This window comes from Musa acuminata, chromosome BXJ2-7 (genome assembly GCF_036884655.1).
Source record: "Musa acuminata AAA Group cultivar baxijiao chromosome BXJ2-7, Cavendish_Baxijiao_AAA, whole genome shotgun sequence".
Classification (NCBI taxonomy): Eukaryota; Viridiplantae; Streptophyta; class Magnoliopsida; order Zingiberales; family Musaceae; genus Musa; species Musa acuminata.
In genome coordinates, this window is record NC_088344.1 from 12,859,381 (window position 1) to 12,884,840 (window position 25,460).

A 25,460-nucleotide genomic window follows, 5' to 3' on the forward strand; every position below is an offset into this window, starting at 1 on the left:
AATTCTTCAAGTTCTAGAGTAGAATCGGATCCCTTTCAACACCATGATCCATTAATTTAAGCTAAGCCATATGTAGTCTTCTCAAGTACGTAATTCCTGTAATCCTGCACGACACTTTCCCTGCATTTTGGGAAATCCAATGGGCTCTATAAATTGAGGAGCAATGCCTAGGTAGGCATCATCAACTCTTCGTGAATCCTGACAATGGAGAAGCTAATCCTCCTCCTTTGTCTTGCTTCCGCCATCTTCTGTTGCTTCTCTTCCTCCGCAGAGCAGAGAGCTGAGGTTGACGGAGGTGGGAACGGGACTGTGCATGTCCGTGTGGGTGCCGTCCTTGACATGCAGACTTCAGAAGGGAAGAGGAACTGGGCAAGCATCACCATGGCCATGGATGATTTCTACGCTGCTCACGGAAACTACTCCACCAGGGTAGCTCTTTACCTCAGGGATTCCAACACAAGCATCATTGGTGCAGCGGCAGCAGGTGATGGATGATATATATATATATATATATATATATATATATATATAAAGAGCCATTGATAGAGATTTGCTCCTCTTTAGTTGAGCCCTTAGTTTGATTCTAGAACAGATGATCTTGATTCCTAATATTTGAAAATCAAAATAGAATTGCATGACAACAGTTTCTAACTTTTGAGAACCAAAATAAAACTATATAGAATCTATTCTAATTTTGACTGTTTCAAATCTGATTTGAACCATCGTTTTTTTAATTATTTATTAATTAAAAATAACCTAAAATAATATAACATAATTTTTTTAAAAAATTATGATCATAATGTTGAAAAGTGGATGTATTTCAATGCATTAATGAGTCTAATGATATCAAAATTATGAAATTATAAAATGATCAATTACTGTGTTAATATAGGATGTTCATATTTTTTCTTCGTTTGATATATCAAACAACTATTCGTTTGTTCTTCATGTTTCGAACAGTCGATTGTTATTGGATGACGTCCTCCGATTAGGTCTGAGTATGCTTGCAACCAATTCCATTTCAGTTCCAATTCATTTCCGATTAGGTCTGAGTGTACTTGCAAGAGCAACTCCTCCGTCAAAGATTCTTATTCTTATTGTGTTGCAGCCACGGAGCTATTGGATGTCGTCGGAGTGCAAGTCATCATTGGTCCTCCCAAATCCACCCAAGCTGACTACGTGCTGGTTCTTGGCAACCACATTCGAGTTCCCATCCTTTCCTTCTCCGCCACCAGCCCTTCCCTCTCCACAGCCCGCACCCCCTACTTCGTGCGCACCACCCTCAACGACTCCTCTGAGGTCGGCGCCATCGCCGCCGTCGTAAAATCCTTCGGCTGGCGCAACGTCGTCCCCATCTACGACGACACCGACTACGGTACGGGTGCCATTCCCTACCTCGTCGACGCTCTCCACGCGGTCGACGCCACCGTCCCCTACCGCAGCATCATCGTATCCACCGCCTCCGATGAGCAGATCGAGAAGGAGCTCTACCGACTCATGACCATGCAGACTAGAGTCTTCATCGTGCACATGCTCGCTGACCTTGGCTCTCGCCTCATGCGGAAGGCCAAAGAGGTGGGCATGATGGTTGAAGGCTATGTGTGGATAACCACCGACGGGATCACGAATGAGCTCGACTTACTGGAGGAGAAGGTGCTCAACTCGATGCACGGCACCGTCGGCGTCCGCCGGTACATTAACAGATCCGACGAAGGTGTCCGACGTTTCACGAAGAGATTCACTGAGAGGTTCGCTCAAGGGAATCCGAGCGTCCACATGTCAGTGCAACCTCACGTTTTCGACTTCTGGGCGTACGACACTGCTTGGGCTGTGGCCATGGCGGTAGAGAGAGCCGCCGGGGCAATGAAGCCTCGCATCCGTGGCTCCCCAAGCCGTAGCAGTGTAGCAACCGACTTGGACAAGCTCGATGTTGCCATAGATGGACCGAGACTTCTGAAGGCGATCCACGACACTCGGTTCCGTGGCTTGTGCGGCGAATTCCTGCTCGTGGACGGGCAGCTCCCAGTTTCCGCCTTCGAGATAGTGAACGTTGACGGAGACCATGGCGGAAGGGAGACCGTGATCGGATACTGGAAGCCGGAGTCCGGCATCACGCGACACCCGAACACTAACAAGGCGACAGAGCTCATGCCCATAGTATGGCCAGGGGGGTCGACGACCGTGCCCAAAGGCTGGCAGATCCCAACCAATGGCAAGAAACTTCAAGTCATCGTACCAGCACCAACAGGATTCAAGCGATTCCTGAGCGTGGAATGGGATCCAACGAAGAACTCAACCAGCGTCAAGGGTTACTGCATCGATGTGTTCGATGCTGTCGTGAAGTCGTTGCCATATGCCGTCCCTTACGAGTACATTCCGCTTCAGCCGAGGACGGCCTCTTACATCGACGATCTCGTGTATCAAATATACCTGAAGGTGATCCTTCCTCCCTCTTCCTCTGATCATTCTTTAGACCTAAGACCAGAATCTAAAGACGTACCACACTCGTTGTTGCAAGTCCAGAACTATGATGCGCTGGTGGGGGACATCACTATCGTGGCAAACCGGTCTCAGTACGTGGACTTCACGCTGCCCTACACGGAGTCAGGGGTGTCCATGGTCGTCCCGCTGAAGAAGAAGCCTGGGAACGCATTAATATTCTTGAAGCCACTGTCGGCAGATCTATGGATATCATGCATTTTCTTCACCTTCCTTACGGGTTTCGTGGTGTGGCTGTTTGAGCACAGGGACAACACCGGTGAGTTCGGCGGCCCGCTGCACCGACAACTGGGCGTCATCTTCTGCTTCGTTTGCTCCACGCTGGTCTCATCACCAGGTTTGCGCGATCAAACCACCTGATACAGTGACATAGAAATCATGTCACATGACGTTCACTTGTAATTCCAGAAAGGAAGTTGAAGAGCACAGCATCGCAGATCGTGGTGGTGTTTTGGGCGTCCGTGGTCCTGATACTGGTGTCGAGCTACACAGCGATGCTGTCGTCCATGCTCACGGTGCAAGAACTCCAGCCCACAGTGAGCGATGTGACCGAGCTCCAGACGAAGGGAGTCTACGTCGGCTACAGAAACGGATCCTTTGTGGCCGACTTGCTGCAGAAGATGAACTTTGACCGGCAAAGACTCAGGAACTACAGCACGGTTGATCAGTATGCCGATGCCTTGTCCAAAGGAAGCGATAACGGAGGGGTGGCAGCCATTTTCGATGAGATCCCCTACCTCATGTTCTTCCTCTCCAAACATTGCCTTGACTACACCATGGTTGGGCCGACGCATCAGACGGCTGGATTTGGCTTCGTAAGCCTCTTATTTGCCGCTTATTCTGCAGCGAATAATAATAATTTGATGAAACACACTTTGTTTGCTTCTTATTCTTAGGTGTTTCAGAAGGGGTCTCCATTGGTTGCTGATGTTTCGAGGGCTATATTGAAGGTGACACAAGGGGACAAGATGGTGGAGATAAAAAGGAAATGGTTCGGAGATCGGCCAACATGTTCTCGTCAGCGAGACAATCTCAGCTCCATGAGGCTTAACTTCAGGAATTTTTGGGGACTCTTTCTCATCTCAGGACTTGTGTCCATCACTGCCTTGGCCTATTTCGTCTGCAACAATCCATATGAAGCAAAGGAAGTGATGGCAAGGATGCAACAAGCAATCTTGTACATCAAAGGGGGGAAGCTGGATAAAGAGGCTCAAAGTGTTACTGAACCTGATCAGAATGGGTAAGCTATGGCACTTCCGACCATGAATGCATCCGATTGTTCAATTGGAACCCAAATCCTATACACATTCCAGAGTCAGCATTTTTTACATCAGTATCATAATCTGAATTGAAAAATCAATTTTAAGCACTAGAAGGGATTCACGAGTTCCTCAGGGAAAATGTAAATCAAGAATATTACAATATACATAGACAGGTGGTATCATTTTCTGCTTATCATGCGTGATTGAAAGGGAACCCTCTCGATCTTCATAAAGGTTGAGTAGTCCCTTTTTAAGGGTTGTTTCCAGGGCTCTCCATCCATTTGCATGTAGGCTTTGTTCCAGTCACCACCTCGTAGTTCCAACTTAATAGCAGCTGCCTGCAAGCAGAAATCAGCATGCACTCATTTGAGTGAGCCTAAAATTCACAAAATGGAGCCACCACATGGCAGTAGCGATGACCAAAGGATGTGGAGATCACAGCTAAAGAATCTCTGGATAGAGTAATGAACATTAACATCAAACTAAAAGAAGAGAGAAGAGAGATTGATATATATATATATATATATATATATATATATATATATATATATATATATATATATATATATATATATATATATATATATATAGAGAGAGAGAGAGAGAGAGAGAGAGAGAGAGAGAGAGAGTGAGAAGAGAGAGGGTTTTGGGGCCAATTGAATGTCAATTCCAAAGCAAAAAAGACAAGACAATCCAAGAGATCTTTCAACCTACAAATTTCATTATGTTTGTATTGTCGTATAATTCCACAAAATGGCGATGTTATGAACTCAATATTTGAAGGATGAAGCTAGGGGAAATAGAATACTTGTCCAGTGGCCCAAGAAAATAGATCTAGGAAGAAATTGACAAGCATCCAAGCTTTTGACTGTCAAGTATTTTCTCATCCCAGCTAACTCTAAGCTAACATACTCAAACTAAACTTACTATTACTATTTTGTTACGCGTCACATATGTTAACACCATAGTTCAAGGACAACTAGAAAGAAATCACATTATTTTGTGTATATCACCATATAAGATTGATATGAATCATCCAAGTCCTCCTATCCTCTCAGTTAAATATAACTTCAATGTTAATTTCTTTAAAAAGAGACACCATAAAAGGGCATACTTAGTACATAAGGCTCACACCAATATGAGGTCTGGGAAGGATCAATGTATGTAGCCTTATATCTAAATATTTAAAGAGACTATTTTCATAATTTAAAGTTTTAAACTGTAGTCTCCTAGGCCACAAAGGAACAACTTTATCATTGTGCTAAGGCCCACCCTCTAAAGAGAGGGGCCTGGTTTAGTTAAATAGAACTTGTGGTTAGTGATGAAAAATGCATTAAGAATTCATAACACTTGTAAGAAATGAAAATGCTAAAATCAAAACCAAGCTAAAATGAATCTATGATAGTAGAAATTTCAAGATAATAGAGGTACCTGTGCAATGTGTTTCGCCGAAATAAGTTCAACCATAACAAAGGATGCATGCCATCCATGCTTTAACCCGAATATCTCAATCAGCCCGTCATCCACTTGAGCTTCAAAAAAGCTTTTCTGATAAAAGAAAGGTTAAAATCCCTGTGAATTTCCTTGAGAATAATATATCAGGACAAGATTTAAGATGCACCAATAAAACTCTCCCTCCCCTCTTCTTTCCCTATTTATCATCTTTTTGTTACATAGATTTGCACCAAATGGAGTGAATCTAATGAATGAATATTTGTCATCAATACTTACAACAGAACAAATTTCTTCATAGACATTTATAATACTATAGTCAAGGTTTGCCAGAACATTATTGTGAGTAGATAAGTAAATGTATTGTTTTGTGTTATATAAAAAAAGGGTACAACTGCCAATGCATGATTCAGTTGAAAATTGCAAGATTCATGGTTTCATGCTTAGAACAAACTGTTATTTCTATCAACAGCTAGGACTAAATTATTATTCAGTAATAACAGACAGGTAGTGCTGCTTTGAAAAATCTCGAAGAGCATATCTGGAAGCCTTAATGGGAGTTGGAAACGTATAATTAATCTATATCCAGAGAAAGGGGAACATTTCAAGATAGTCTCTGAAGTCTGAAGCATGGAGACAAATAAGAGACAACAACACTATATGATATGGTTAGCGTAATAAATCAAATCTCAAAATAAAACAGGACATAAGATGAGATGGATACAACACCAAATATATTTAAAATGCATATCATATATGACAGTTTTACATTTAGTAATAGTAGTAAAACATGCAGAAACATAAAATTATGAATAACAGGTAATTAAGTAGCACTATAAACCTATTCATCCAAAAGAAATAATTATTAGTAACAATAGTACTCAAGAATGTAGGAGAGATAGCAAGAATTTTTTATAAGAGACGTGAGATTGTTACTTTAATTCCATTAATTATAATTTAATTCAAGAATTTATTACTTTAATTAAAGCCCCAAAATCAAGCCTCAAAGAGGAGGCATTGTGGAAGAAGTCCAACCACTTAGATCCAACTCCAAATGCAATCTGACCTCAGATGAAACAGCAAGTACTTTTTTCCCTAAATTCTTGTTTTCCCTTTACATTTTCCATTTTCTTTTTCCCAACAGCCACCTGTGTCAAATACTGAAATCTTCCCATATGAGCAAAAACAGAGTCCAACTAGTGGGTACCTAGTATTGTCCAGTATTTTGCTCATTGGCTTGATGATCTACAAATTGAAGGACCAAAGTTTTTGAAAGTTTAATTTAAAATTCATTTTAGATATTATAAGAAAGTCATAACTACAGCTGACCACCTTAGCACAAGAATCAAGGGAAATAATGAGATAAACAAAAGAGAGAGACATGAACAGTGATAGCTTTAGTTGATTGGACCATATAGGAAAGAAGAAAGAGAAGGGATGAGGAAGATGTCAATTATAATTTGATAAAGGAGGGTAATTTGACAACAAAATTCAATGGTCAGAAGGCCATGGCAAAAGATGTAGTACAAGATTATTCCAAATAAGCTAATGGGAGTAAACCATGATGTCCTTATTGTAACTAGCCATATTTCCTGTTTTGTATATTGTATTCAATTAGGCATTGTGTTTCTCTAATATTGTGATTATTACAGACTTTATGTTTATGATTTCTCATTCTTAATGAATGTTAAAAGTAGACTACTTGCTCTATTACAAATATCCTGGATACTTTGTGTAAATTGCTCATTCTTAATAAATTAAGTTACAAAAACCAGACAGATATTGGGTTTGGTTGCGTGGATAGGAAGGATTGCCAGTACGGTTGGCAAGCTATTCTATACAGCTACCACATCCCATCTCGTATTTACCAGGGTCTATTTTGAAGTTAATAAAGCAAAGAACCTCCCAAAGAAGGCCTGTATCAACATCACAAATGGAAGCCTATAATAGTACTTCCCAAAGACCGAAATTCTTGATAAGAGGAACAATATTGCCATATTTGTTGAAAAGATACCAAAATTGATGATTGACACATTTCATACTAGAAAAAATCACAAGAAATCTTTTGATAAAACATATTCCTATTTATTGAATCCATGGTTGAAACAAATGGCTATAGTGGCATGTCTTAGATTAAGCATGTGAGAGGAAAATTCAAGCATATTTACAACTACAGTGTAGTGATAAGAAAAATTACAGTGCTTCTTTGAGAATCATTTAATTTCTACTTTTGATACAAAAATTCAACATCTAATATTTCTCCACTGCTGAATAAACTAACAAAATTGATTCCTAATGGTTCTATAGCATGTTTATGTGTTCATGAAGCACACAACAACAATAAAACTAAAAGTCCCAAATATTTGGGATCAGCTATATGGATCTTTTGCTATCATTGAGATCTATAGAAAGCTATATGTTTAATTAAATTCAAAGTACTTAAATCTTTATTTATAATTTCTATTAAAATCTTTTTAATTATGAAGTAATATAATATATTTAATTATGAAAATATTGATTTTAGGTACATGATAATGCACAATGCAATGCACCTTGAATCAGCACTGTTATTGGCATATATAGTGCAATGACAAACAAGAAAACTTGGAATTCCCCCAAGCTCATCTATTAGTTCCAGTAAAATGCCAATTCCAAACATAATTAAAGGTAAAGATAGGCAGCACTTACATGAATTTTTTATTATGGAAAACCAAGAAACCAATCAAACAATTAGAAAAATCTCATGGACAAAAGTAACACAAACCTTCTCAAGATACTCAGGCATAGGATGCCCCCATGGATGTCTTCCACCTCCATAACAGTCAAGATTTAGAATAACAATGGATCTAACACTGCAGCCAAAGAACATCTTGTAAATCAATTCCATACTTGAAGAATAAGAAAGTTTTCCATGTCCTAAGGAGATAAATAACATTATATCACGGTATTCTTCCATGTTTTTTTTTCTCACTAGAAAAATAGGGGAAGGCAGATAAAGAAAAATATGAGTACCACTAGAAATCCTACCCAATGATGGAGGTGACAAGTCCAGAAAGAAAAGCCCAAGCTTCCAAGGATAGTGGAGCAATCAAATGACTAAGCAGTCCATTATAAAATAGATGAAACATCCATGGAAAAAAAATCAGAAGTGTTCTTGACAAAATTAGATTTGATATTCTAGCCTTTCCCCAATTGCCTCTCTGCCATATTACCTTCTCTTCATCATCATTTATTACCTCCCACATCTCCATATTATTCCTTGCCATTTTCCTTATCTCTTCTTTCCCCCCTTCATTTTTCAACTGCATTTAACTTGTCAGCAAGTGTCAATGCACTGCTAAATGACAGACAAAAGAAATAACTCTTTTCAAGGTGTTGGAGGAAGATAGAAGTTGAGGGATCAAAAGAGAGGAAAAGGGAAAAGGGGCGAAGGTGATAGAAAAAGTAGAAAGAAAGAAAGAAAGAAAGAGAGAGAGAGAGAGAGAGGTACCATAGGACCACAGCATGAGAGAATAAGAGAAGAGGTGTTGGTAGTATCACCTAAACTGAAAATCTGTACTCTAAACACAAATCCACATGCTTTTCTTTTTATTATTTTTGTAGAAGGACAAAGGGTGGGCAATGTTGACCATTATATTAGAGAAGTTGATTACTTCTTTGATGATTAACACATGGGCTCACCAACGAAGGGAACCCAATTCAATCGAGTTGTGCAAGCAATAATGAAACCCTGTCACCTACCTCGCTGCTGCTAACAACCCCCCCAAATTAATGAATAGCAACAATTGGCTCCATTCCACCATGTTGTATCTAATGTGATGACACACATCAGATTCCTCATCAGAAATGTCATCTCAATGATGTCTTCTTGGCCTTCCCTTGCCATCGTCTCCTTGATGATTGTACACATCTCTCAATTATCAGGCCAATGAATGGCAAGGATGAAATAATTTGTCTTGGGAGAGATAGCTACAAAATAAAAAATCCCAATGATTGACCCTATGCAATGGACCACCTCTCCTTTCAGTAAGTATAGGTGGATATCTATTTTGAGTCAATCCTAATCTTCTGGCTGATGGATACCTAAAACTTACTAAATTCCATGCTAGATAACAATAGCTCCAATGTAGGCCTTTCTATTACCTTCAAAGAAGATGAAGAACAAGAGGTCAAACAACACCACTAATTTTATGGTTATCTGACCACTGAGGTTAGAGAAAATACCCTTGAATTATGAAAGAACTGGTAGAAGGGAAGTACTTTAGAACATACATTAGGTCATTAGGCATTTGATGTCATCAGATCTGCCCTCTTTTTACACAAGGGTTCACATGGATGTTTGATCTCATAATTAAGAAAGAGTGCAGAGATTTCAGTCCTAAGCAGTCATACTCCAATCATTTAACTAAGTTTGATTCTTTAAAAACAATTTTAACAAGATTAGATTGTGTTCATCAACTTGAAAGCTATTACCAATCTCGTATCTCTTCTCTTTAGGGCTTTTTTCTTAAAATATAAGATAATTGATTACAGCGCTTCATGCTAATGTCTCATTGAGCTGCTTCTATTCTTATTAATTAGATTCTTGCTTCTGTTATTGCTTTCAAGGTTATGTTGAATATTTAATAAAAGATATTTATCAGCCAAAGGTAGGGTCTGCTTATATGCTAATTGTTATAATATATGACTACTGCTTGACATATTTCTGAAACCTCCCATTTTGCAAATGACATAACTATATTGAACAATCATGAAAAGAGGAAACAAGTCCAAAGCAAGACAAAACGGAAATGGAACAATTGCAACGACAGTGAATTAACACTTAACAAATTAGTATCAGGACGGATAAAACATGCATCTCCTGAATATTGTCACACAGTAGATTACCTAGACAACAAAAAAAATAAAAGTAAACTGACCTTGAAGGAATTTGAATCTTCTCCCACTGTTTGCTATTGTCTTTTCTAATATAAAGAGCTAAAATGTTTTTGATTCCCCTGCATTTGGATTCCAAGATCAATAAACATAACATTTTTCTTAACGTCTCTGTGTAGACAACAATTGGCAAACGTATCAAGCAAAAGGGGAGATCATTGTCCATTACTAATGAGATCAAAGGCTACATACCAAAATAAAAATTTTTAAGAGAAAGGAAAAGTGAAACAAAAGTCAGAAAAACTGTATTGATAAGAAAATCAAAAACATGAACTGCCTGAACTCACCCATCATCTCTAAGCTAAGCACCTCAGCATGTTTTATAATATCCTGTCCTCTAAATAAACACCAATATGTTGCTCACTTAAAAATACTGTTATCCTGTTGTGTTGAGCAAAGTTTTTCTGAATCTACCTACCTAATAATTGTATGATGCGTATATGTGTAACAACCATGACAATGTCATTAATATTAGCACAATGGAATTAAGACATCGAAGAAGAATATTCACTTTTATGGACATTAATCTAACTGTGTAATGCAATCACATAGAAGGACAATGATATGGTTTGGTCCAAACTAAATTGAAAATTTAAGCAAGTTCAGAAAAGAAAAATATTAGTTATGAGGATAGAGGAATTTGTAGTAACTCAGAATAGTGAAGCTTTAAGCTGCAGAGAGACACTGATGATGCTTCCTGAAAGTCTCTTCTATTATAAATTTAGTTACGGCATCAATGTAATATAGTAAAGCGATGGTTCTTTAATTCAGTAGAAATTCAATCATAGATGCTATTACTATTATGGGATGAGGGCTCTGAATTGGTTCGTGGAGGGCAAGATTTTCCCAAGATAATTTTTGGTTCAGGTATTCAGTTGAAACTTGATCTCAATTTGGCTTCTCTGTTCTACAAACCCAAGTGTTTTCTAGTTGCACCATGAAACCTTTAGCTTCATATTGTGAATTATATGATGATTAAATTGTGTAAATTGAAATACTTTTCCCAGAACTGAAAATGGAAATTCAATAAAGTGAGCAATTATAATCCACAGGCATAACATGGGTATGACCTTAGTTCTGGAGATTTCACACACGGTGTAAAGAACCACCCTTGTGTGCAGCCAAGTCCAGCATAAATCAACTGAAAAACAAGAAGTTCAAATGATAAATGAGACTGCATCTGACAAAACATAAGACCAGATGCTTAAAAAATTTGAAGAGCACTTTCAAAGCTTGACATGAGGAATGGCTAAAATGCATAACATAATATAGACAATTAAAATAGACATTTAATAATTTAAATAAAAAATCAATTAAACACCAGGGAACTGAATTATATATTGATGAAATAGAAGAACCTAGTCGCCCCCATAAGGGGTTGAATGTAATGCTCCAGTTTAATCCTATATCGGAAGCAGAAAATAATATGGATGAAACTATAAGAGATAGAAGATGCACTTAAATTTTTGGGTTAGTAGTATAAGCTCAACAAGTTAATGAGATAGTTATCCCATCAAATTGAATTGTGACCTTGCACCTATTATTCTGCATGCAAAACTAAGGATTGCAGGAACTATGAAGAGTAGATATATTCAGCTTGGGTAGAAGTTCATATGCGCTTGCAAACTAAGGAATGCAGGAACAAGGAAAAGCAAATATATGAAACAGAAGAACCTAGTCCCTCTGCAAGGTGTTGTACCTAGTGCTGGATAAATTTTTTTGTGCAACTTGCAAACTAAAGACCGCAGGTGCAACTTGCACTAAGAAATACAGGAAAAGGAAAACGAAATATCAGATTCATGCCAGACTGCAGATAGTGAACAATAAAGAAAAAAAATCAAAAGCATACTTTATTTGACATGGGACCCTGTGCAAGATATGGTTTTTTGTTGCGTAGATGGTGGAATCCATAAGCAACTTGAGCATCCATTCCTATATTCCAAAAGAAATGAAAAGAGTAAGTATCTGCAAGCACGCAATGGTGCAGAAACACAACTGGAGGAAAATATTACCATGAAAGAAGATGACAAGAAAAAATATATTTCAACATCATTCTTTTGGATTATTTGTTTCCATCTTGTTTGAACTACTATTCAGTCCTAAAACCTAGAAGTAAAAAAAACAAACCATATTTCGGCAAAAAATTAAGATCATGTAACACTTGTTCCTGACATCTCTTATGGAGCTAAAATGAAGAATGCATAGACTTGATTGTTAAATTCAGCTCTGAGATAATAACAATACCAATGACTAACATAATAGTGTTCATGAAGCAATGAGTTTCAGAAACAAAATTGTTGTAGGCCACAGAGCTCACCAATGCTAAAGTAATTGTAAAATACTCCTTCAGAGCAAGAAATGTTTTCAGGCAATTCTCTTTGTATGTCCACATCCTGCAGCAACATTGATTTTTCCAACATATTACAATATATAGCTTAAACAAGTTAAAAAATTGAATTCAGTCTGTTAGCTTTAACTATGAACAGCAGGTCAAAACCACTCAAATCATACAAAAAAAGAAATAAATAAAGCAAATAATCTCAACAACAAGAAAGAAAGAATCAAGTATATCTAGATATTAACCTGGATAATTGGAAGAATATTGCAAAAATGTATTTCATGTTTAATCATAACATTTGAAGTGTGGTAAAGCAGCACTGGAATCCAAAATTCATGTTAACTATTATATAGAGCTAGTGTTTCAGCCAAGGTTCGCAATTTCGTACCATACTGGAGTATCGAGCCCAGCTCGATATGGTACGATATGAGTATATCGAGCGGTATGCTTTGGCATACCGCTCGGTATATATATATATGTAAAATAAAAAAGTTCAAAAGTAAAAAGAAGGGCAACATCGCCTTGTTTCTTCTCCTCGCATGGGAAGAAGCTCCTCGACGACGTCACCTCGTTTTTTCTCCCCGCGAAGCCTCGACGACATCGTCGAGGCTTCTTCTCCCCGCACGGATGAGGAGAAGTCGCCGACGACGTCGATGCCTCATCGCCTCAGACGAGGGAGAGCGACGCCGGATCTCCAGGTTCTCCCTTTCTTTCTCCCTCTTCTTTCTTCTCCCTTGGCTAATATCGCATGGTGCAGATTGTCACAAATGATCGTCGCGCACCCGCAACAACTTCGTTCAACGAACCATTCATCGCTTTAGCATGCTTGTACCGAGACATGGTAGCAAGTTTTGCCTTAGTTTTGTGTGTTTTTGCTTGTAAAAATGCATGTTCGAACAGGTTGCAGTGCGACCGCTCACCGTGCCGGGCCGAACTGCCCAAAACAACCCCGTTTTCGCATGCCACGATTTGTTTTCTGCAAACTATAGCTGCACACAAAACATCAGCCATCTCAGCACCTTGAAACCCCCCGGGTGGCACAGGACTAGATAGGGCTTCGGTATATTATCGAGCATTGAAAAATTTTCAAAAGTTCGCACGTTAACTTGACGGGAACTTTCCTTCGCGCCCGGCACCCGATGAGCAAATGTTTGTGAACTTGCAACTATTTGTTCTACCTTCTAAATTCCTTGTTTTCTCCTTCCTCTGTTTTCTCTCTTGCACCAAGGTGCTTGCTGAATTGCTTGTAAAGCTTCTCTCTCTGCGAGACGCTGAGACTTGTCCGTCACTCGTTTTCAATTTAATAAACTTTCTATTTTACATGTCCTTCGGGACCTATACGAGGTTGCAACTAAGCTGAACCTTTGCGGACGCATATGTCGCAAGGGCACCTCAGGACTTAGGTAATCCTAGCTAAGTCCGAGGTGTTGGCGCAACGGTGCTTCACGACTTAGGCAACTTCAGCTAAGTTCATGACTTTGCCGCAAGGGTGCCTCACGACTTAGGCAATTCCATCTAAGTCCGTGACATTGTGGTATCAGAGCAGGCAAGCAATTCGAGCAAGCAGCAAAGAAACTTCGCAATCTCGCTATGTCCAAGCATTGTGGCGAATCGAGCAAGGTGGGGCAAGCCAGACCATTGCCCCAAGTAGCCGCAGGTGGGCTGCAAGTGCAAACTCGCTCTCATATTGGTGGAGCCGTGTTGGAGGACCGTGGTAGCGAACATGATGAGCGAGAAGTTGGCTACTCTCCACGAGCGGAGGAGGCACAATCTAGAGCGCCAACCGGGAAAAAGAGTCATAAGGAGAGACTCACAGTGGCAGAAACCCATTTGGATGTTCTTGAAGTGAGCTTGGAGGAACTCTACCATGGCCAACGAAGGCTTCTCGGGGTAAAGAGCTCGCAAGAAGAAGCTAAATCTCGGATCGACAAGGTTGAGGCCTTAGTCGATCAACTGTCAGATGATACCAAAGACTCCATGCAACATCTATATGAAGTCGTGGCAGAACTCACTTCTAGGGTGACCATGCTCACTAGGGCACTGAATGCGGGAGGAAGCAACACCCGCATTGCACCGCCACAAAACTTGAGGGCACCCGAGCCGCATTATTATGGAGGTGTCAGAGATGCTAAAGAGCTCGAGAATTTTCTGTTCGACATGGAATAATACTTTCGAGCTACAATGCCCGATTATGAAGAAACCACAGTTTCGATAGCTACCATGTATTTGAATGGGGATGCAAAACTTTGGTGGCGAACCTATTAGGAGGAGATCTAACAAGGTCCGTGTCGAGTGGACACATGGGAGGACTTAAAGCGGGAGTTAAGAACTCAATTTCTACCTAAGAACACAGAGTTCATCGCAATGAGGAAACTAAAACAACTCCACCAAAGTACTTCCATTCGAGACTACATGAAGCAATTTTCTACACTAATGCTGGACATACAGGACATGTTCGAGAAGGATAAGCTGTTCAGCTTCCTCGATGGTAAGCCTTGGGCTCAACAAGAACTATATCGAAGGAATGTCACCGATGTGATTACGGCAATTGCTACTGCAAAAAGGCTCACCGACTTTGTTACCATTGAGGACTTGGGAAAAAGGAAACAATCTTCAGGAAATCACCCCCAAAATATTCTCGATGGAAGAAGCCTAGAGGCGAACAAAGGAAGAAGAGTTCCCACAAAGGGCCAAGCTCAAAAGGCAAGGCCCCAAAACCTGACGGATGCTTCTTGTGCGAAAGGCCGCACATGGTGAGAGAGTGCCCACAGAAGCAAGCACTCAATGCTTTAACAACTTCTATCCATCCCCCCAAATCGTACAAGGGTAAGGCTGTCGCTCTTAGTTCGAGTAGTTCAAAATCCAACAGCGACGATGAGGAGTCGCAAGGACCCCAGATGGGAGCAATGCGTTTGTTGAACACTATGCGGAGTCAAGTGAGGGAGAACATGAAGACAATGCCGTAAAAAGCAAGAAGCAGCGAGCTGATATACGTAGACATTAAGCTCAATGGCCAAACGACTCGTGCGATGGTGGACACGGGTGCTACCCACAACTTTATAGCCGACCGAAGAACAAAGCGAATTGGGCTGATCTTGGAGAAGAACCCAAGTCGAATGAAGGCGGTGAACTCGGAGGCCAAGCGAATCTCCGGGTTAGCAAAGGGAGTTCCCATCAAGATCGGAATATGGAGCGGGAGCACAAACATAGAGTTCATGTACGCGGCAAAGTTAGTGCCAATGTCATTCCTAAACTCCCTATGTATGATGGGAGGTGACGACCCCTACGTGGTTCCCGTCTCTCGAAGAGGAACCAGGGAACCCCAACAGATATCAGCATTACAACTAAAGAAAGGGGTACGAAAAGACGAATTAACATTCGTGGCTGCTATAAAGCTAGAACCACTCGACGAGGAGGCCATTCATGGATCTACTAGGGTGGCTAATGTTCTGAAGGAGTTCACAGACGTTATGCCATCCGAGTTGCCGAAGACTCTGTCGTCACGTAGAGGCGTTGATCATCATATCGAGCTGGAGCCAGGAGTGAAGCCTTCAGCAAGACCACCATACAGCATGCCCCCTCTAGAGTTGGCAGAGCTCAGAAAGCAATTAGGTGAACTGCTAAGCGGTGGTCTCATCCATAGTTCCAAAACACCTTTCGGAGCTCCAATTCTCGTTCTCTTCCAAAAAAAAACAAGATGGGAGCCTTCGACTATGCGTCAATTATCGAGCCCTCAATAAAGTGACGGTTAAGAACAAATATCCCATTCCGCTCATCGCAAACTTGTTCGACTAAATGGGCAAAATAAAGTATTTCTCCAAACTCGACCTTTGGTCGGGATACTGGCAGGTGCGCATTGCTGAAGGTGACAAAACGAAGACTACCTGCGTGACCAGGTACGGAGTGTTTGAGTTCTTGGTGATGCCTTTCGGCTTAACCAACGCTCCGACCAAGTTCTGCACTCTTATGAACCAACTATTCAAAGAGTATTTGGATAAGTTTGTGGTTGTCTACTTGGATGATATCGTCGTTTACAGTCAAACACTCGAGGAGCATGTCGAGCACCTTTGGACAATTTTCAAGGTTCTCAGGGAGAACACTCTGTTCGTGAAAAGGGAGAAGTGCTACTTGGCTCAAACGAAGATCTTATTCTTGGGGCATGGAATCGGTGATGACTCCATTCATATGGATTAATCAAAGGTGCAAGCTGTTACGGAATGACGAACTCCAAAGAAGGTGTCAGAGCTGAGATCCTTCCTTAGTTCCATCAACTACCATCGGTGCTTTATAGCAGGGTATTCGAAGCGCGCAACTCCACTGACGGAGTTGCTAAAGAAGCAGCCTTGGAGATGGTCTGACAAATGTAAAGCGACGTTCCAAGATTTAAAAGCTGTTGTGTTGGAAGAACCGGTGCTCAAATTACCGAACTACGGGGAGCCCTTTGAAGTCTATACAGATGCTTCAAACTTCGCTATTAGGGGAGTACTCATGCAAGAGAGACATCCGGTAGCCTACGAGAGCCACAAGCTTAACGAGACCGAGCAGCGGCATCCGGTGCACGAGAAAGAGATAACAACGGTGGTCCACCGTCTGCGAGTTTGGCGGCACTACCTTCTTGGATCGCGATTTGTGCTGAGGACAGACAACATCGCTTTAAGCTATTTCCAAACTCAAAAGAAACTCTCCCCAAAGCAAGCATGATGGCAGGACTTTCTAGCTGAGTTTGATATGGCAATGGAGTACAAGCCCGGAAAAGCAAATGTCATAGCCGATGCATTGAGCCGGAAAGTGAAAATGAATGCCATACAGTTAGAAGGTAGAGGCCAAACAAGTCAGTTGCACTCCACTTTCCTTCCCAGGATCAGGGATGGACTGTATAATGATCCTCAGGTAGTAACCCTGATGTAACTTATCAAAGAAGGCAAGGGACGACGATTTTAGGTCCAGGAGGGGCTCATTTACACAAGAGGCAATAGGGTTTATATTCCTCGAGTGGACAATTTGAAGCGTGAACTCTTAAGAGAGTGTCACGATTCACTTTAGGCTAGATATCCGGGTATTCACAGCACCTTGGCTCTCGTGGAGAGAGCCTTCTACTGGCCAAAGATGGGGACTGATGTGAAGGAATATGTTCGAACGTGCCTCACTTGCCAACAAGACAAGGTGGAGTAGCGGAAGCCGGTGGTACTTTTGGAGTCGTTGCCCGTACCAGAAAGGTCATGGGAGAGCATTTCCTTGGACTTCATATCAAGCTTGCCGGTAGTAGGGAGACTCGGATCGATACTCGTGGTGGTCGATCGATTTTTAAAGTATGTAACTTTTATTGCTACACCCCTACACTATTCAGCAGAGGAGGTGGCCAAGCCGATGATGAAGAATGTGGTGAAGTATTGGAGAGTCTCGCACAATATCATCAGTGATCGAGACGCTCGATTCCTGTGACGATTCTGGACCGAGCTAATCAAATTGTTGGGGTCTAGTTTATACTTCTCCACAAGCTTCCACCCCCAAACGAATGGCCAAACTGAAAGGATAAACTCGCTCCTTGAGCAATATCTTTGGCACTACGTGATTGCCAACCAATGAGATTGGGTGAAGCTGTTGGACATAGCCCAATTCTCTTACAACTTGCAACGGAGCTCTGCATCCAACAAGAGCCCCTTCGAGATCATTACAGGACAACAATTGTCAACTCCTCATACCTTGGCTATTGGATATAATGGGAGTAGTCCGTCAGCATATCACTTTACAAAAGAATGGCACCGAAATATAGATATTGCGTGGGCTTACTTGGAGAAGACGGCCAAAAAGATGAATAAGTGGGCAGACTTGGGAAGGCGATCGTAGGAGTTCAAAGTCGACGATTTGGTGTTAGTAAAGTTCCAACTAGCATCACTCCAATTCTTTAGGAATAAAGTACATAAAGGATTGGTGCATAAGTATGAAAGGCCCTTCCCAATTATCAGTAGGGTAGGCAACGTCTCCTACAAGTTGCAGCTGCCGGCATAGCTCAAAATTCACAATATTTTCCACGCCAACAACTTGAAAGCCTACCACTCAGATCTGCAAAATGCTTCCCGAAGTGTACCAACTCGGCCACCCCTCACCATAGCCTCCTATGAAAAACGAGTTGAAACCATTTTAGTGGATTGTAAGATAAAGCTACCCAATGGTGTTGAACAAAAGGAGTACTTAGTGAAGTGCCGAAAGCTTCCCCGAAACGAAGCCAGTTGAGAACCTAAAGACGCCCTACGATATGAAGAAGCAATCATCAATAACTACCAACAAGCATCGACGAGGGCGTCGACAGTTTAAGTGGGGGAGAATGTCATGAACGGTCATCGCGCACCCGCAACAATTTCGTTCAACGAACCGTTCGTCACTTTTGCATGCTTGTACCGAGACATGGCAGTATGTTTTGCCTTAGTTTTGTGTGATTTTGTTGTAAAAAATGCATGTTTGAATAGGTTGCAGCGCTGCAGTGCGACCGCTCGCCGCGTTAGGCCGAACTACACAAAACAGCCCCGTTTTCACGTGCCACGGCTTATTTTCTGCAAGCTGCAACTGCACGTGAAACGTCAGCATCTCAGTACCCTAGAACCCCCCGGGTGGCACAGGGCTGGATGGGGCTTCGGTATATTGTCGGGCGTTGAAAAATCTTCACAAGTTCGCACGTTAACTTGACGGAAACTTGCCTTCGCGCCCGGCACCTGGTGAACAGTTGTTTGTGGACTTGCAACTATTCATTCTATCTTCTAAGGTCCTTGTTTTCTCCTTCCTCTTTTTTCTCTCTTGCACTCAAGATGCTTGCTGAATTGCTTGTAAAGCTTCCCTCTCCGCGAGATGCCAGGACTTGTCCGTCCCTCGTTTTCAATCTATTTAACTTTTTGTTTTACAGGTCCTTCGGGACCTGTACGAGATTGTAACTAGGCTGAACCTTTGCGGACGCATATGTTGCAAGGGCGTCTTAAGACTTAGGTAATCCTAGCTAAGTCCGAGGTGTTGGCGTAAGGGTGCTTCACGGCTTAGGCAACTTCAGCTAAGTTCATGACTTTGCCGCAAGGGTATCTCACGACTTAGGCAATTCCAGTTAAATCCGTGACAAGATGGCGATGTCGAAATTGGCTGTTACCGACCGATTTCGCATGGTAATGGGGTAGAAACAGCCCCAATCGATGGTATCGCCCGGTAGCAGGTGGTCCACATACCTGTTTACTGGCGGACCAGTACATATCGCCCGGTACAGGTGGTATCATTCGATATTAAAAGCCCAGATTTCAGCAACATAAGAATAACAGGCAATTCTTTTGCAGGAGAGTAATAATTAGCATATATCAACAGAATCATACAGTATAAATTAACTAAAGAAACACCAAAACTAGAAAAATATATAACAGCAACAAGAACAGATTCAACATCACACCTGAGTAAGATCATACTCCTCCATATGCTTAAGAGAAAATGGAAGTTCTAGTCGTTCTGTTTCTTGCATTATGATTGTAACATGCCAACTGCATATATTATAAATTTTTAGTTAACATAGCTGTGACACATCTTCCCTTATCTTTGAATTCAAAAGTAGAGAAATTCTAAGATAAAGATGTATCACCGTTATTGAATGATAACCTTAAGAATGAATGGAGATCGGTTAAATTAACAATGACATAACGGTGATTATGCTCACCTATCAAGGTGTTGAACAGGATTCAAGACTGCCTTAAGAAGAGATTGTTTCACTGCTGACTTCCATGCAAAAGGAAACGAACCACCCTGCATTTGGGTAACCAGATAAACTGGTGCTATCTCAATGAATCTGCAATTGTCAACTGACAGTTAAATGCAGCTCTTTACCCAACCAAAACTCCTTGAGAGATCATTCCCCGTTCCAAGTGGAATAATGCCAGTTGGAGGAACTGGCTCTCTTTTCTGCACAAAAAGTTCTCCCAGGCTTCCCAATATCCAACCTACCGTACCATCACCTCCAGCAACCTGCAAAAGAAAATAATTAATCATGCATCCCATAAAAATATACTGCCCAATGGAATAAAACTGGAAAAAAAAACTGAAGAGAAGTGAATAACTGACTAGCGCAGTATCAAAACTGTTGGAAATCGAATGATGATAATTTCAAACTGATCAAGGTTAACATATATTAGATTGGACACCAATTCAAACTAAAACTTAAGCTTCTAGGTTGTGGGCCAAACCCAGTTTATGTAATTTGAACCTATCAATTGTTGGTGATGATGCGGGACTATTTTTTATCTCTCTTCAGCATGCACAACTGAATATTTTCAATACTCTTATTCATGTGTGGGTTGATTGTCTTGTCTTTATTCGTTAAGGGTTCAAACTTAGTAAGCATCTTTTCTGACACTATAGGACGGTTCACATATTCGCATTCACTTGTCATGGTATGACTCATCTACATTCAGTCAAACTCATGGGTTGAACCACCACATCTTGGCCTTGGCTACCAAACCCATCTTAACTCAATTTTTTAAACTCATTTAGATCAAATTTTATCTACTTGGCTCTGATACCATGTTGAAAATCAAATAATGATAATTCTGATTCTAACTGATCAAAGTTAACATATATTGGATTGGACACCAATTCAACCTAAAAGCTTAAGCTTCTAGGCTGGGTGTCAAACCAACCTAAACTTTTCAAGTTTTCTTAGTGATATGGGATTATTCTCTTAGTCAATCTCTCTTTTTTCTCACACACATGAATATTTATAACTAAAACATCAGATAAAAAAGGAAATACTTCACTATGATCCATGATTGTAAGAAGTTCAAGCATGCATGAACAGACACAGCAAGCAATCAGTTCAAGAAAATATACCATAACTCTTAAGTTTTCGCGAATGACCCTTGCAAGATTGTCGCCATTGTCACCCAAGTTTTCTAAGCAAGTCAAACCATACTGAACGAAATGAGGAGGCTGGGTATCTGAAAGATCAAATACCTGGATTAAATAAGATAAATAATTAGTAACGTGCCAATTTTGCACACATAGATATGATTCCAGAGAAAATTTTTAATTATAATTATCAATAAACAGCATCATTGGAGTCCATGTGGATCACATTGCATTGACTTGAACATACTAGAATCCTACTTCTCTAGCAGAACTCAGCCTGTCCAAAAATTCTTACTGCAATAATGTTCCATCTACAGTTTCCACAATGGTAACATGAAAATTTTATCACATGAACTCATATCAAATATAGGGTTTTAATTAGCTACTAGAAATTGACAAAACAACACTAGTAGCATAGCAATCAGTACATATCTAAACAATAACCACATAGGAAGCTGTTGGAAGATTGGGTTTTCTTGAATTGTATCACATCCGCAATTGAAGTACAGAATCATAAATTTTAATGAACTTGAAAATTCTGGACAGCAAGTTCCAGCACAATCTACCTTGGTTCTATATATAATTAATGAACAAAACAAAATAAGTACATGATACTCTTAAAGGCCATCAGAATCCATTGCTGATCGCCCTATCCAAATGTGTATGGAGTTTGAGGTCCTTTTGTTTCTCCTTTTTTCCAATAAATTGTTGGTCAAAAGAAGAAAACCATATGGAATTCCCATAGAAAAATAAAGAATAAAAGGCAAAAGGAAAGAAATATATCACACGGCAGGCTGATCATCAAGAAGGTGCAGGCACCAAAGAGATCCAAAGTCAAGAAATCCTCTCAAATTTGAGTCCACAATGTATGCAAAAACAATCTTAGGACAACCAAAAATTCAGAATCTTGCTAGTAACAATAGCACTGAATCAACATTTAATGCTCCATAATTCAAAGATCAAAGAAGTTCAACACAAAGATGTCTACCTGATAACCATGTGTCTAATTTTTGCCATTTTTAGCTTTTATTATCACGGTTTCGGAACCTAAGAGACCAAAACTTTTGCTTGCCCAGATGGTTTACCGTGCTACATACATATTAGTAAATAACCTTCTCTAAAAGCAAAGCAGCAAAGCGAACCCAAACTCTTAAGTCACCAAGAATAAAATAACTCCGAATCGTCAAAATGATGCATAAAGATCGATCGAGAAATGCAAGCTTATCACGAACTAAAGATCTAAAGATTCACTCCAGAAACTCCAAAAGTGTACTCAAAGACTAAAAGCCACTGTAAGCCAGCCTCGATCTTCGACCTCAGGAACCCCAAAGGAGATTTCGCAAAATGCAGTAGGAAACGCAAGAAGAGAGAGGAAATGGACTTGTTCGTTGACCTGTTCTACGCTGATGAGCTGCTGAAGCCGGGCCGTAAGCTGGGGGCCATGGCGGCCGCCGCTGCGGGAGTTCACGAACACCACTATCGGCGCCTCCGGCACCTCGTCAGCCTCCTCCCCGGCTCTCACCGCCGCCTCGGCGCTAGCGCCCGCGTCCCGGTTGCGGATGGCCGACGACATCGCCGTCCGGATGTACGCCGGTATCAAGATCTTACGCCTCAGCTCCTCCTCGTCGATCCCCATCCCCAAGATTCCACATCTCCGGATGGACTCCCACAGCGAGGATCTCGCCGCCACCGTTCCTCCCCCCTCTGCAGCCGCCGTGAAGTTCGACATCTCCCTTCACGCGCTCGCTAGCTGCCGTGTTGGAAGAACGCGAAGCAACCGAAGCAAAAATCGGAGTGAGAAGGAATTAATGCCACTTCAAAAAGGAGGGAGGGAGAGAGAGAGAGAGAGAGGTCTTTACAATTATTTTTTTTTATTCGACTGTTTTGGTTCGTAGAAGAAAAAAAATAATTTAAATTAATTAGGCGCATAATTCCGCTTGTCTTGCAACCAGAGACGGGGGCGGTCGTTGACTGCCCGTGGAAGTAGATAGTCAAAAACGGCACCGTAGGTAGCAGAAATTACGAAAATTTGCCATCCTATTGTAAGTGGTTACCGTTCGAAGATGAACCCCAGTTTTCCCATATCCTACGTTCCTCCCAATGTTTTTACTCTCGAGCTGATTGGACAAACATAGTGGGACCCACACTTCTTCAGGATGGCAGCTTACAGACGATGCCACCTGAGAACACGGACTGGTCCAACGCGTTCAGGGAAAAACCAAACAACAGTTCACCAATTAGGATTCTTATAGTTGCAGATGGCGATACAAGAGACCAGAGTTGTACAGATACATCAGGGCATTTCCCAGCGACACAAAAACCCTAACCCTAAAGCCGAAGAAAAAGGAAAAGGGCGATCGGAAACGGTCCCCTCGAATCAGACCTCGTCTTCGTGGAGGAGCATGCTGGGAATGCCCTTATTGACGGGGAACCCGCGGCCGGTCTCGGGGCAGACGAGGGCACCCTCCTCGACGTCGATCTCGAGCAGCGCATGGTGGAAGCGGTGGAGGAAGTCCTCGGAGCCCAGCATCGCGACGTCGTCCGGGTAGCTCGCCGTAGCCGACGGCGCCAGCGAGGGCCTTTTATTCGATCTTGGGGAAGATGTGACGGAGGATCTTGGGGAAGATGTGACGGAGGAAATCGGCGTTGAGCTCCACCTCCTTCTCGACCCGCTTCTCAGCCTCCCGGCAGAGGGGGAAGTCGTTGGTGACGCCCTTGATGTTGCAGGAGAGAATGTTGTGGGTCAAAAGCCTCATCTTTCCAGCTCTCCCTTTCGCTCTATCGATCGAACTTGTGGGCCCTTGAGATATCTTCCTCTGTTGGTGTTGATGACCGCGCAAGCCAAGTGGAAACGCAACACGCGGGAACGGCACGAGGAAAGAACGCTGCGACCAGCCTTCTCGAACGCCGACGACACCGTGTCTCGGCTCGCACCAAGCGTAAGTTGCACCGTGCCTGCTCGACGAAAGTCCACAGCAAACTTTATACTCTGCACAACAAAGAAGCGGACTTAGTTGATTTTGCCTAAGTCGTGCGGTACCCTTGCGTATCCGTCTGCAAAGGTCAGCTTCTCATGTCCCTTAGGACCCATAAAAGAGAGAACGGGTTAGAGATCGAAAATCTCTCATATGTGTCCACACGACACAACTTTTATTTACAAGTCTAAAGCGGTCACCAAACCCAACTAAAATAGGACTATTAAGTCTTCGGTCGTTCCTCTACATGCTGTGCAAAGCATGATCATACCAAAAGATACGAACATACATAAGCATTACATCAAACATTTTATTTCGAAGTTTGTCCATGACATTCTCCCCCACTTATTCCTTCGACGTCCTCGTCGAAGACTTTGTGAACACTGCAACTCCTCGCCTTTGCTGAGTCTTTAATCTTCTGCTCTAGTTGCAATGCGTCTCCTAGCTCTCAACTGCTCTCCGTTGCTGTTTTTAAGTAGTCGAACCTTTTATCTATCATATTGCTTCAACTCACCAATGACTCTAACTCTGGTGTGGGGTTGGCTGAGTTGTGTTGATTCTTGTTGATTCCTGCGGATCCTCCAGATGAAGGAAAAGACCATCCTTACTGCGGTAGTCTTTCAAATGTCTCATGCTGCTTGAACTGGGTGGATGTTTGTTGGAGCTTTTAACGAGCATCGTCTCGCAAACTTCTGAAGTTTTTGGTCCTTTTTTCATAAAATTTACCAATCGACTCTTCTTTCACTTAGTTGTCACTTCCAAGTAGGTTCGCATCACTTCCGCTTTCGATTGGCATTTCATTGGGAAATGAAGCGGACAATCTACTCTCAATAGTACTGATCATCGTTAGTGAGGATTTGACAACTATTGTCTTCCATTATCTTTGAAGAGTTTTTGAACATGTGTAAAGCTCCTCTACTATATAGATAAGAGAATTGGGGTACTCGGTTTCGCTCATTCTCTTAAGGGTTGAGAAGGCAAATGTTATTTGACTTTGCCCGCCTACTCGATGGTGTACTTCATGCATCAAGCTAGTTATTGGCCTTCGCCTGCTCTTTGCTCACACTTATGAAGCACTTGAAGTGTTTGCACTCCTTGCGTTGATTTAGTTACTGTGATTCACCTTTTCAA

The 25,460-nt window shown here is 41.5% G+C and overlaps 2 protein-coding genes and 1 pseudogene across 2 annotated transcripts; 1 reads left to right on the forward strand and 2 right to left on the reverse strand.

The window, feature by feature from the left end:
* The first annotated feature begins 204 nt into the window (after positions 1-204).
* Positions 205-3,743, forward strand: LOC103991969 (glutamate receptor 2.7-like). The gene is made up of 5 exons (XM_018828798.2): positions 205-484; positions 1,109-2,436; positions 2,524-2,836; positions 2,908-3,314; positions 3,396-3,743. The coding sequence occupies exons 1-5, from the start codon at positions 205-207 to the stop codon at positions 3,741-3,743; spliced, it is 2,676 nt and encodes an 891-aa protein (XP_018684343.2).
* Positions 3,744-3,775: 32 nt separating this feature from the next.
* Positions 3,776-23,197, reverse strand: LOC103991944 (diacylglycerol kinase 7). The gene is made up of 12 exons (XM_009411490.3): positions 22,748-23,197; positions 21,337-21,459; positions 20,338-20,475; positions 20,171-20,256; positions 19,910-19,997; positions 12,466-12,541; positions 11,998-12,080; positions 11,219-11,289; positions 10,133-10,210; positions 7,978-8,065; positions 5,193-5,309; positions 3,776-4,099 (listed from the first exon to the last, which is right to left on the reverse strand). The coding sequence occupies exons 1-12, from the start codon at positions 23,081-23,083 to the stop codon at positions 3,941-3,943; spliced, it is 1,443 nt and encodes a 480-aa protein (XP_009409765.2). The 5' UTR covers positions 23,084-23,197; the 3' UTR covers positions 3,776-3,940.
* Positions 23,198-23,513: 316 nt separating this feature from the next.
* LOC103991945 (multifunctional methyltransferase subunit TRM112 homolog A-like) lies at positions 23,514-24,241 on the reverse strand (annotated as a pseudogene).
* Between the last annotated feature and the right edge of the window lie 1,219 nt (positions 24,242-25,460).

Bases quoted from the DNA above. Each gene is read 5' to 3' on its own strand.
- LOC103991944 (XM_009411490.3), bottom strand. From the start codon at position 23,083: ATGTCGAACTTCACGGCGGCTGCAGAGGGGGGAGGAACGGTGGCGGCG. The intron at 12,542-19,909 runs GTGTGATGTTGA...ATGTTGCTGCAG, and splicing joins AGGAGTATGATCTTACTCAG to GATGTGGACATACAAAGAGA. The intron at 11,290-11,997 runs GTATGCTTTTGA...CTTGTTTTTCAG, and splicing joins AGGGTCCCATGTCAAATAAA to TTGATTTATGCTGGACTTGG.
- LOC103991969 (XM_018828798.2), top strand. From the start codon at position 205: ATGGAGAAGCTAATCCTCCTCCTTTGTCTTGCTTCCGCCATCTTCTGT. The intron at 485-1,108 runs GTGATGGATGAT...ATTGTGTTGCAG, and splicing joins CATTGGTGCAGCGGCAGCAG to CCACGGAGCTATTGGATGTC. The intron at 2,837-2,907 runs GTTTGCGCGATC...TTGTAATTCCAG, and splicing joins CACGCTGGTCTCATCACCAG to AAAGGAAGTTGAAGAGCACA.